The 12,340-nt window shown below is 40.0% G+C and overlaps 1 protein-coding gene across 1 annotated transcript in view; it reads right to left on the reverse strand.

The window, feature by feature from the left end:
- The window catches only part of RPF2 (ribosome production factor 2 homolog), a 36,470-nt gene extending 24,954 nt beyond the window's left edge, over positions 1-11,516 (reverse strand). The window contains exons 1-4 of the mRNA XM_065888854.1: positions 11,441-11,516; positions 9,327-9,459; positions 8,342-8,379; positions 2,985-3,024 (exon numbers count right to left, since the gene is read on the reverse strand). Coding sequence (XP_065744926.1) covers positions 2,985-3,024; positions 8,342-8,379; positions 9,327-9,459; positions 11,441-11,463 — 234 coding nt within the window. The 5' untranslated portion in view covers positions 11,464-11,516. The remainder of the gene's footprint in view (positions 1-2,984; positions 3,025-8,341; positions 8,380-9,326; positions 9,460-11,440) is intronic.
- Between the last annotated feature and the right edge of the window lie 824 nt (positions 11,517-12,340).

Below are 12,340 nucleotides of genomic sequence, written 5' to 3' on the forward strand. Positions count from 1 at the left end.
ATATACTGGGGACTTACATGAATTAATCAATATGGTTCCTTTGGATTTTTTTTTTAACATCTTTATTGGGGTATAATTGCTTTACAATGGTGTGTTAGTTTCTGCTTTATAACAAAGTGAATCAGTTATACATATGTTCCCATATGTCTTCCCTCTTGCGTCTCCCTCCCTCCCACTCTCCCTATCCCACCCCTCCAGGCTGTCACAAAGCACCGAGCTAACATCCCTGTGCCATGCGGCTGCTTCCCACTAGCTATCTACCTTACTACGTTTGTTAGTGTGTATATGTCCATGACTCTCCCTCGCCCTGTCAAAGCTCACCCTTCCCCCTCCCCATATCCTCAAGTCCGTTCTCCAGTAGGTCTGAGTCTTTATTCCTGTCTTACCCCTATCCTTTGGATGTTTATAACTGTACTCATGAGTTTACAATGCATACAACTACTTTTCACTGCAACCTTCATCCACACAGGAATCTTGCCTTAGAATCTCCACACCATCCCAGCTGTGACTAGTTCCATTTTATGTACCAAGCCAGGACTGACTGACAGATCTATGATGTTCCTACCAGTAAGAGATATCTCCTCCATCTGGCTCTCAAAAATATTGACTTCTAGGCTTCCCTGGTGGCGCAGTGGTTGAGAGTCCACCTGCTGATGCAGGGGACATGGGTTCGTCCCCCGGTCCGGGAAGATCCCACATGCCGCGGAGCGGCTGGGCCTGTGAGCCATGGTCGCTGAGCCTGCGCGTCCGGAGCCTGTGCTCCGCAACGGGAGAGGCCACAACAGTGAGAGGCCCGCATACCACAAAAAAAATAAAATAAAATAAAAAAAATATTGACTTCTATTACAGATTTGAGAGGGATGGAAACACAATTATGGGGTTTCAATCCTGGACAGCTCCTTCTACACTAGTGCCTATACTTTATATCCTACATACTTTGATTCAGTTTATTGAGATTCCCAATCTTAGCACAAAAATTAGATTGAATGTGTTCTTGTCTAGTTCTAGCATAGTTGGAAAAGCTTCCTAAATTAATGACAAAAATGTTAAAGAACATTCGAAGCAACCACAGTCCTCAACTTTTCTTTATTGAGTGCAAGACCCCCTGAGGTATGGGCCCCTCGTTTGGTTATCATTCATTCCAGTGTTTAAGCAGAAGCAAATAGGAACAACTACCTACTTGCCTATCCACTCCCTATGTAGAGGATACAGAGTTAGAAAGGCCAAGAATTCTGGCTTTGCCATTTGCTATGGGATCTGGTCAGCCTTTCTGAGAATTAGTTTTATCATGTGTAAATCAAAGACAATAACACTTCCTGAAAAAATCTGCAAGGGCCATGTGACACGTCATATGGGAAAGCAACTTACACTGTGTCTGGCACAAAGCAGGTGTTCAGAAATGTTTTTTAAATGTCCAAATCAATGAATAAAAAAAAATTTTTTTTTACATTCTCATGTTAACAGCCCAAAGCTTTCCATAAACTACCTTTCACATATATATAGTACTCATCTGTCATCCTTCTCCATAAAGTCTGCTTTTTGTTAAAATTCTACAGCAAGAGTAGACAAATTATCTTCAAAAGACTAGATAGTATATATTTTAGACTTTTTATATGGTGTAAAAAAAAAAAACTTTAAAAATGTAAAAACCATTCTTAGCTTGTGGTCCTCACAGAAACAGGGATTTAGCCCACAGGAGGTATATTTGCTAACTCTTGTGCTAAAGCACAGTTCCAAGATTACAGTGTAAGAAATGTGCTATTGGGGGATGGGCAGTCAGGAGGAGAAATTCAACCAAATTTCCAACATGATCACTGTTTCCACAGTCATTTTGAGCTCTAGTGGTCTGAGATTTATTACAACCAATGAAATATCTCCTGTCTCTGGAAGTGGGAGATCAAAGAGAGGAAATGCCACAATTTTAAGTATAAGAAAAGCTGTCATATTGACACTGGATTGAAAAAAAAGTACAGAATGCTACAGATTCTACAACATAACACTTCTACAAAGTGGTCACTCAACTGAAAGCACCATGGTGTCACAAAACAAAATCAGCCCTGGATAAGTCACGTGTGGAAGAGACAGATTTCTGGGTTAGACCCTCCATTTTTACTTTCATGATCTCTTCAAAAATGACGGTGAAAAACCCAAGACTATGATAAAAGCAATTTTATTAAAATAAAACTATTTATTTTGACAATATTTTCTTAATATAATTTTCACTGCAGTTAGTTGCCAAATTAGGATAAGATGCTCAATTTCAGTTTTCTAATTAGTTATTGAGATTCTTTTCGAACATTTTTTCTTTTAAATTCACTAACTAAAAGAACAAGCAATGGCGGTCCTGTCAAGAGAACATAATCACGTTCTGATTTTTTTTAAGTCAACTTAAATAGTTTAATCCACGTATTCCCTTAAGATTTTCTTTAGTAAGAAACTAATATCATCACATACTCAAAGTCCACTCACCATTCCCCATTTATTATATACCACCTTTTATCTTCTGATTTCATTCACTAGACTTTTTCATTTAATTTTGATTACCAATACACTCAAACGGAAATTTGATTAACTCTAGTAAAGCAACTGACAATTGTTAGTAATCATTTGGGTAGTGTTTCTTGTTCTAAAAACACTCAAAAAAAGAAAAGTAAAATTTTTTTAAATCAAACTTGCTCTATAAAAAGATCCATAACAAGCTTCCTTTTGACAATCCATTAATTATGCACTTAAAATGTAATTCAATTTTTAAAAATTCTATCAATATACTTGCAAGCAGTGAATACATAACATTCAGTGAAATATAAGCTCTATAGTCATCTTTTTGAAAGTATAAGTCTTATTTCCCCTGCATTCTGCATTAAAATTCCCTCACATAGGATGATTTCTAATTCAAAATCATAAATTAGGAGTACTATTAAATTAAATGAATTAGTTTGAATAATCACTTATATGCCTTCTTAAATCAGAAAGATTCTACTTACCAATGATGTCTGATCCTCAAACGGTCTTGTAATATTTTTCCTAATATTAAAAAAAGTTACCCTAATTTTAATAATCTTAATAATTCATCCATAACAATAAATATTAAGATAATTTTATATTCAGATGATCAAAAAAAAGAAGCTAGAAGAATATTTATTCATTCAAATATTTATTTAGTGCCTATTATGTGCCAGGCACTGTTCTAGGAGCTAGGGATACCATAATACCATGTCAAACAAGATCCTTGCTTTCACAGAGCTTACATTTTAGAGGAAAAATGAACAATTTCAAAAAGTAATATCTGTTGTGACAAAAATAAAACAGGGCACTGTGTTAGTGTGAAGAATGGAAAATGATTATTTGAGCTGAGACCTGATAAATGAGGAGTTAGCCATGGAAAAGTTTTGAGGTTAAGAGTATTCCAGGAAAAGGAAACAGAATAAGAAAAGATTCTGAGATGGAAACAAGCTTAGACTATTTAAGAAACAGACGACAAATGTCACTGGAGCTTAGTGAACAAAGGGTTAACGGCGGGATACGAGGTCAAAGATGTAGACTCAGCCCAGAATATGTAGGGCCTTGTTGGTCAAGGTAAGGAACGTAAGTTATTAAAAGAGTAACAGGAAGCACTGGGGGGTTTTAGGCAAGACAGTGATATGATTGGATTCAAGTGTTCTTTTTTTTTTTTTTTTTTTAATTTACTTATTTTATTTATTTATTTTTGGCTGCGTTGGGTCTTCGTTGCTTTCCCCGGGCTTTCTCTAGTTGCGGTGAGCGGGGGCTACTCTTCGTTGCAGTGCACGGGCTTCTCATTGCGGTGGCTCTTCTTGTTGCAGAGCACGGGCTCTAGGTGTGCAGGCTTCAGTAGCTCTGGAGCGTGGGCTCAGTAGTTGTGGCTCACGGGCTCCAGAGTGCAGGCTCGGTAGCTGTGGCATACGGGCCCAGCTGCTCTGTGGCATGTGGGATCCTCCCGGACCAGGGCTCGAACCCATGTCCCCTGCATTGGCAGGCGTATTCTTAACCACGGTGCCACCAGGGAAGCCCCAAATGTTCTTTTTTTTTTTTTTTGCGGTACACGGGCCTCTCACTGTTGTGGCCTCTCCCATTGCGGAGCACAGGCTCCGGACGCCCAGGGTCAGTGGCCATGGCTCACGGGCCCAGCCGCTCTGCGGCATGTGGGATCTTCCCAGACCGGGGCACAAACCCATGTCCCCTGCATCAGCAGGCGGACTCTCAACAACTGCGCCACCAGGGAAGCCCCAAATGTTCTTTTTAAAGGACTGCTCTGTCTGCTATGTAAGGATGGAATGTACCACAGCAAGAGTGAAGGGGTTAGTAAGGAGCTATCACAGTAATCCAGAAGAGAAAGAAAAAAATGGTGGGTTGGACCAGGAATAGTAGTAGTGGAGATGGAGAAACAGTGGGTAGAGAAACGCAGAATGCTATCTTTCATGCAAAAGGGAGAAAAATAAGATTATGTATTTTTATTTGCTTAAATATGCATAAAGAAATTCTGTTAAGACATATAAGAAACTAATGATAGTGGCTGTCCTGGGAAGAGTGTGTGTTTTTATTTTCCCTGTATATTTTTTGGATTTTTAGTCATGTGAGTAAAGTATAAAACAGTTCATAATTTTTATGAATTTAAAGAGAAATAAAATCATATACACATGATCTCAATTTTGTTCAAAGAAAAAGATACATAGATATAAAACTGCATGAGGAGAAAATATACATAGTGCTTATCTATGGGTGATTATTTACTCTTATCCCAATTATCTAAGATAAATATATATTACTTTTTTAATCAGTAAAAAACAAAAAAAGTATTTAAAAAAATGATGCAACACAAACAAATCAGGAAAAATTACTGCAGCATTTATGATTAACAGCTAACGGCAATTCACAAATAGGCAAATATGACCTGTTGGAAACATAGGGAAAATGCAAGTTTAAACAAAATGTCATTTTCACTTCTTAATTTTAAAAAACAAACCAAAAGTAGGTAGTGACCCATGAAACTCGTACATTTTACTCTGCCAAACTTCTCAAAAAGCACTACTGTTAATATGCTAGATTGGGCAGGAAGCTATACCCAGTAATCTCACGTCTAGAAATCTCATGTAGGAACCAATACAAAAGAAGAACTCATTTGTGTAAAAATAGCCATTTTAGCATTATTTATAAGAACAACAACAACAAAAAAGAAAATCAAAATTTCCTCAAGTTAAGAAACAGTTAAGTAAATTTTAGTATAACCATTTAATAGGTATTATACTAGCATTAAAAATAATATCTAAAGGACACCTATCAGTAGAAAAATGCTTACAAGACAAATGAAAAAGGCACAAAAGAATTGTCAGAATAATGAAACTGTTTCTGTACCATAACTGCAGTGGCAGACACAACTCAATGTATTTGCCAAAACCCATGAAAGTATACACCACAAACAGTAAATTTTACATACATAAATTAAAAAAACAACCAGGGGGCTTCCCTGGTGGCGCAGTGGTTGAGAGTCCGCCTGCAGATGCAGGGGACGCGGGTTCGTGCCCCGGTCCGGGAGGATCCTGTGTGCCGCGGAGCGGCTGGGCCCGTAAGCCATAGCTACTGGGCCTGCGTGTCCGGAGCCTGTGCTCCACAACGGGAGAGGCCACAACAGTGAGAGGCCCGCGTACCGCAAAAAAAAAACCAACAACCAGGAAGTGATAGAAAACCCAAAATAGAATACAGACTGTAATAAATGACCTTAACTATAGTATAAATGAATAACACAATCACACTGAAGGGGCAAAAATAACCTAACCTGACTTACACTGGAAAACAATATTTTTACTGCATATTGTGAGGTTAAAGACAAAAAGAACTGCACATAAATTCCATACTCTAGTTAGTAAAATTGTTTCTTATAAGGTTGGAAATTCTGAAACTACTAGAATTACACAAATAAGTAAATATATTATAACAAAAGCAAGGTTTCATACTGTCAGAAGATATAAGATACAAAGAAGAAAAGGAGAAAGGCTGGAATGAAGTCTCTGGTATCCGACTGGAATTGGAAGCACTAGTATGCACTCATGAATTTTTAGGAAGTATCAGTATCAACTCAGGGTTTTTAAATATATAAATAAATATAAACAAATATAGATATGCATACATGCATAGGTTAATGTACATAATATTTATTTTCAAGCTCTGTCTGCTGAGAGGACCTAGAGACAATGACACTCCAGTAGCAACTGAGCACAGATCTGTTTCTAAATTATCAGTCTCCAATATGTGGAACCAGGGCTGATTCCAAGGCTGTGGCAATGAAAACTACAAGATGAACCCAGAGCATCTTGTGGTGCCAGAAAGGAAGTGCTCAAACACAGGGGGCACTTTGAAAAGCCAACCTGACAGAGATCCCAATGGCCAAATGGAGAACAATTTATGCAACAAAATAAATCATGACAGAACTTCCCGGGTGGCACAGTGGTTAAGAATCTGCCTGCCAATGCAGGGGACAAGGGTTCGAGCCCTGGTCCGGAAAGATCCCACATGCCGTGGAGCAACTAAGCCCATGTGCCACAACTACTGAGCCTGTGTGCCACAACTACTGAAGCCCGCGAGCCTAGAGCCCCTGCTCCGCAACAAAGACAAGCACCACAATGAGAAGCCCACACACCGCAACAAAGGGTAGCCCCTGCTCGCCACAACTAGTGAAAGCCCGTGCGCAGCAACGAAGACCAAACACAGCCAAAAATTAAATAAATAAATAAATCATGACAGCACTGGATTATAACCCCAAAGAACATAATAAATATCTGTAAGTCCACACTGACATAAATAAGTAATTAAACAAATGGAGGAAAAGGGACAGATTTTCCTTACAGAATTCCAATTAATAAACGCAGAGGGAATGAGAGAAATCTAAAACCACTACTAGAACACCACAGTAATCACTGTTGTAGACAAGATCCACTGATGAATGCTAAAATGAATACACAAAAGTTTGAGGAGAAATAGGATTATTTGCATAGTCTCTAAGTATCTCCTCTAAACGTTTGTTAATTACAAAGGGGAAAATAGAAACTTTATAGTGGCGAAACCCAGCAGACACCACTTTAACCAAGGTTAACAACAACAGTAATAAGACATCATGTACTCCCTGGTATGATTTATTGAAAAAGGCACATCACTTTTGTGGTATTCCTGCCCATAATGCATAATCTCAATCCACTCATGAGAAACTTAAGGCAAGTGCAAACTGAAGGATATTTTACAAAATAACTGACAAATACTCATCAAAAGTTTAAAGGTCATCAAAGACAAGGAAAGATTGAGGAACTGCAACAAACTGGAGGAGATTAAGGAGACACGACAACTGAACACAATGTGGGATCCTGGAAGAGAAAAAGGATATTAATGAAAAAACTGGGGCTTCCCTGGTGGCACAGTGGTTAAGAATCCGTCTGCCAATGCAGGATACGTGGGTTTGAGCCCTGGTCCGGAAAGATTCCACATACCACGGAGCAACTAAGCCCGTGCACCACAACTACTGAGCCTGTGCTCTAGAGCCCGTGAGCCACAACTACTGAGCCTGCATGCCACAACTACTGAAACCCACGCGCCTAGAGCCCGTGCTCCACAATGAGAGAAGCCACCGTAATGAGAAGCTCACGCACTGCAACGAAGGGTGGCCCCTGCTCACTGCAACTAGAGAAAGCCCGTGCACAGCAACAAAGACCCAACAGACAAAAATTAATAAAATAAATAAATTTATAAAAAAAGAAAAAGGAAAAACTGGTGCACACCAAATCAAGCCTATGATTTAATTAACATTATTGTACCAATGTCCATTTCTTACTTTTGATAACTGTATTATGGTTATGGAAGTTATAACATTAAGAGATGCTGGGAGAGGGTATATGGGAACTCTATTTTTGTAACTTTTCTGTAAGTCTATTACTATTTTAAAATAATACATAATGCTATGATTACAACTCTGTAAGAATATTCAGTACAAATGAAAACACAGACAGGAAACAAACAAATTTTAAATACTCATAGCAGGACTTCCTTGGTGGTTCAGCAGTTAAGACTCCGTGCTCCCAATGCAGGGGGTCGGGGTTCGACCCCTAGTCAGGGAACTAGATCCCGCATGCCGCAACCAAAGACAAGGCGTGGCCAAATAAATAAATATTTTAAAATAAATTAATTAAATAAAAATAAAATACTCATAGCTATGTATGTAAGGAACTGTAGTATTTTTTAACCAAAATATTTTTCTAAATCTCCCATAAAGTGGTTGGTTGTTACTTTTATAATGAAACAATATAATTTAATAAGTGAAATAAAAGAAATCATGACTTACTTTTTATACAGAACTCCATATGGTTTCTTCAGTGCATACTGTAAAACATAATTTATAGCTTTCAAAACAAAGCACATTCTGAAAAGCAGAGGTAAAAATCAAGCATTATAACAGTCATTATACAAGATTATCCTGGTTCCTGAATCCTATTCTGCTATCTTCTGCATGGCTCCCTTTTGATCACTTATAACGTGCAACACGAGCTTAATATTCTTAGCTGGGACTTTCCTAATTAAAAATTTCTATGCCTTTTCAATATTCTATCCAATTTAAATGATTCCCTTCATTTCCTTAAATTCTAGCTTCATCTAGCCCACTCTCCTTTAGCCATCCCCAATTATCTGCAGTTCCCCAAATGCATCATGCTCATTCACACGCCCTTTTGCACAAGCTTTTTCCTCAGCCTTGGAAGTCCTTCTCTTCCGCTTCCTTTTCTCCTTCTTGTTCCAACTCCTCCTTCAAAATGATGCTTAAGTGTCATCTCTAGGAAGTCCATCCTGTGTGTGGCAACCCCCGTGGGATTTTAACTCAGTCTCCCATCCTATCCTGTGTGTACCTCCAGTACAGCACTTCATTCACAATGCTGTTAACTTATACTTGTCTGTCTTCCTCATTAAGCTCACTGAAGGGAAAGACTGTGTCTTATGTAACTATTAATCCCTAGCACCTAGCACAGTAGTTGGTATTGTTGAAAGAATAGACAGTAATATGCAGTTACCTCGTTTTACAAATTAGATATGTTCCTGAAATGTGAGTAAATCAAATGCTAGTAATTGAAATCAGGTGTAATTTACTAAGGGAACTAGCTGCTGTAAGGAAAACCAGTAGTCAGTGCCTTGGTGAGACGTTAGCTTTTCTCTAAGGCTAGCATTTCTTAAAGCAAGCCAAACTTACCTATGTATTTCTCAGGCAGTCCAACTAGTATGCTAAAAATTTCCTAAAATGATTTCAACACCATTTAGAAAGTAAGTATATATATACGTACCACATCTCTAAGTACTTGTGTCACTGTTGAACTTGCATTGCCCCCTTTAATCAGCATAGCATTTTTAATATTTTCACTGAGTTTCGGTTCTCTTTTCTCAAGGAATCTCTTGGCTCTTTTTGTTTTGGGCTTTCTATTCGGAAAAATCACAATTCATAACAACTTAAAACATGTTCCTCATATTACAAAACCATGACTTATGTGCAAATTCTTAAAAATCAACAGAAACATTACATGACATTTATCAGTTAGGATTCCACCACTAAACAAAATCTCACTTTTTTGGGGAATATTAGTAAAAGATATTCAGCTATTACTGTTAAGTAAGTGTTAATTTTATTAGATATGGTCTTTAAAAAGATTCCCATTTTTATATTCCCAGCATTCTTTTATTACTGTTTTCTAAACCTTTTATTTAAAAAGAGATAGAACTTCCCTGGTGGCACAGTGGTTAAGAATCCACCTGCCAATGCAGGGGACACGGGTTAGAGCCCTGGTCTGGGAAGATCCCACATGCCGCGGAGCAACTAAGCCCGTGCGCCACAACTCCTGAGCATGCGTTCTAGAGCCCACGAGCCACAACTACTGAGCCCGCGTGCCACAACTACTGAAGCCTGCACACCTAGAACCTGTGCTCTGCAACTAAGAGAAGCCACTGCAATGAGAAGCCCGCGCACTGCAACGAAGAGTAGCCCCCTCTCGCCACAACTAGAGAAAGCCCGCACGCAGCAACGAAGACCCAATGCAGCCAAAAAATTAAAAAATAAATACAAAAGGCATTAAAAAAAAAAACTAACCTAGACCAATCACTCTGCAAGATATGAAGGGAAAACAAATCCATTATTCTGATTGTATGATGTGACAGCAGGAGTAGAATGTTTTTATACACTCTGTTCACCTCTGCTTACACTACAGTGAGAATCTTGATTTTCCAACAATTCTCTGCCATCTGCTGAAATAATTCCTCTTCTCTTAAATAACTATGACCCTCCCTCCTTCCAGTCCCACGGACACTTCGTGAAGTAAAAGCAAAACAGAATATGCACAAACTTACTTTACCATGCAGACTTTAAAAATTCACCAGATAAAATGTCAAGCACATTTAAAGCTTCTAATCATTTACTGGTTGATAAAGATACACAGTACTTTTTAAGTCAAACCAGGAGAGATTTAGTGTGTCTATAACCCAATAAAAGTGCTATATGTTCTATATTCCACGTGCTTTATTGCTTCTGACTAACCAGCAACTAATGAAAATAACACCTTGTACGTTTTATTAGCTGTTTGTCCCACAATGAGACAGTAAACTAGTCTTACTCATTTTTGCGGTCCCCGCACCTGCAGAGGAATATTCAGCACATGTGCAAAAATCGCTGATTTAATGACCAAAAGAATAATTTGTCCTTTTGATTACATGTTAACCCAGGTAAAACGCAAGAAACCCATAGCAAATAACAGCAGAACTATTTATGAGATCGATAAACATTTTCTGGACTAATATAAAGCAGACATTACCCAAGGATAACTCAGAGAAGTGTACAAGTTTGGGGAAAAGAAAAAAAGCTAATGAGCATCTCTATGTGCTGCCGCAAAGCCTTTACATATATTCTCGCAAATATTCCTCAGTACTATGAAGTACGACTATTATGAACGCTATTTTACAGAGTAAACTGAGACTTAGGGGGACTAAATGGCCCAGTCGCATAGCTTTAAGTGGACGGGCCCGGACTGTCACCTAAATCTGTCACATTCCCAGGCCTGTGTTCAGAGCACCTCAGTCAGGTGTTCTGTGCCCAGAACACCTCTCTCACCTTCCTCTCACTTCTGCGGAAGCCGAGACACTTCTTATTGTCTAGGATAAAAGCGGCCAACGCCTCGGTGCCACCTCCACGCCGCGGCTCCCACACACGGCCTTCCCTGCTCTCCGTCTCCCCGCAGGCCGCCCCAACAGACGGAAACCCAAACTAGTGGATACATCCGCACGGAGTGGCAACGGGTGTGAGGAAGGAGCGTGGGCGGCCAGGAGGAGCGGGAGGCAGAGGCGCTACTCCTCCGTCCCGCTACAGAGGCCCTTCTCCCCAACGTTACCCGGGGAAAGAACCCACTGCACTTACACAACTCGATCCAAAGCATCCATGCTACCACAGCGCCCACCTGGCGCACGCACGTGTACCGCAGGGTTACAGGAGATAAGGCAACGCAACGACCAAGGAGGAACCGGAACTTGGGCGTGACGTCACTTCCTGGCACCGCCGCCGACGTGGAGGCTTGGAGGCGCTGGCGGCCGTTTGGGATGAAATAGCGCTCTGTTTCCTTGGTTACCGGTGTTTGTCTTGGCTCTTTTCCGGAAATCAACAGGCTCCTCTTGGAGCTTGATGTACACACCTGTGTGTGATAGACCAGGGTTCTCGGCCTTCCCCAATCAATAGAAATTGGTAAGAGACCAGTCAAGAAATTCAGACAAGGCTTTTGGGGGGCTTCTGTGGCTGCAGGAAGGAGCAAAACCAAGTAACAGGTTCCCTTGCTAGTTCCCGAAGGTAGGGGGTGGGGCGCAGGTGAGCTGGTTCCTTATATGGGGTGAGGGTAGGGTGTGTCCAGGGACGGGCTGGAGGGGTAGCTTAGGTGGTTTGCTCATGCATTTGGTGGTGTTGGTTGCAGGGGGCATGCGCAGTACCCTGCTTTTGCTCCCTTTGCACCCAGCTCTGCAGAAGTGGCAATGGGGTTTTTCTGATCTTTTTGTTTCTTGCCCATAATTTGCCCCAACTGTGCATGCACATATTTTTAGTCTCTTATAGTTTCTTTGTATTTTGTTACTCCAGGAGACGTTTGTTCAGATGCAAGCATTGCAGCATTGCAGGAAATGGTCCCAGGTCCCAGCCTGTCTCATGTGTATACCTGGACTCAGATATTCAGGGACCAGGTGTTATTCATCTGGGAATCCTCCAGGATGCTAGAAAGGTTGGTGGCATGGTAGGTACTCATAGTCACTAAAATTATCAATGTGAAATATGCAC

The sequence above is a fragment of the Phocoena phocoena genome, chromosome 12 (genome assembly GCF_963924675.1).
Source record: "Phocoena phocoena chromosome 12, mPhoPho1.1, whole genome shotgun sequence".
Lineage (NCBI taxonomy): Eukaryota > Metazoa > Chordata > Mammalia > Artiodactyla > Phocoenidae > Phocoena > Phocoena phocoena.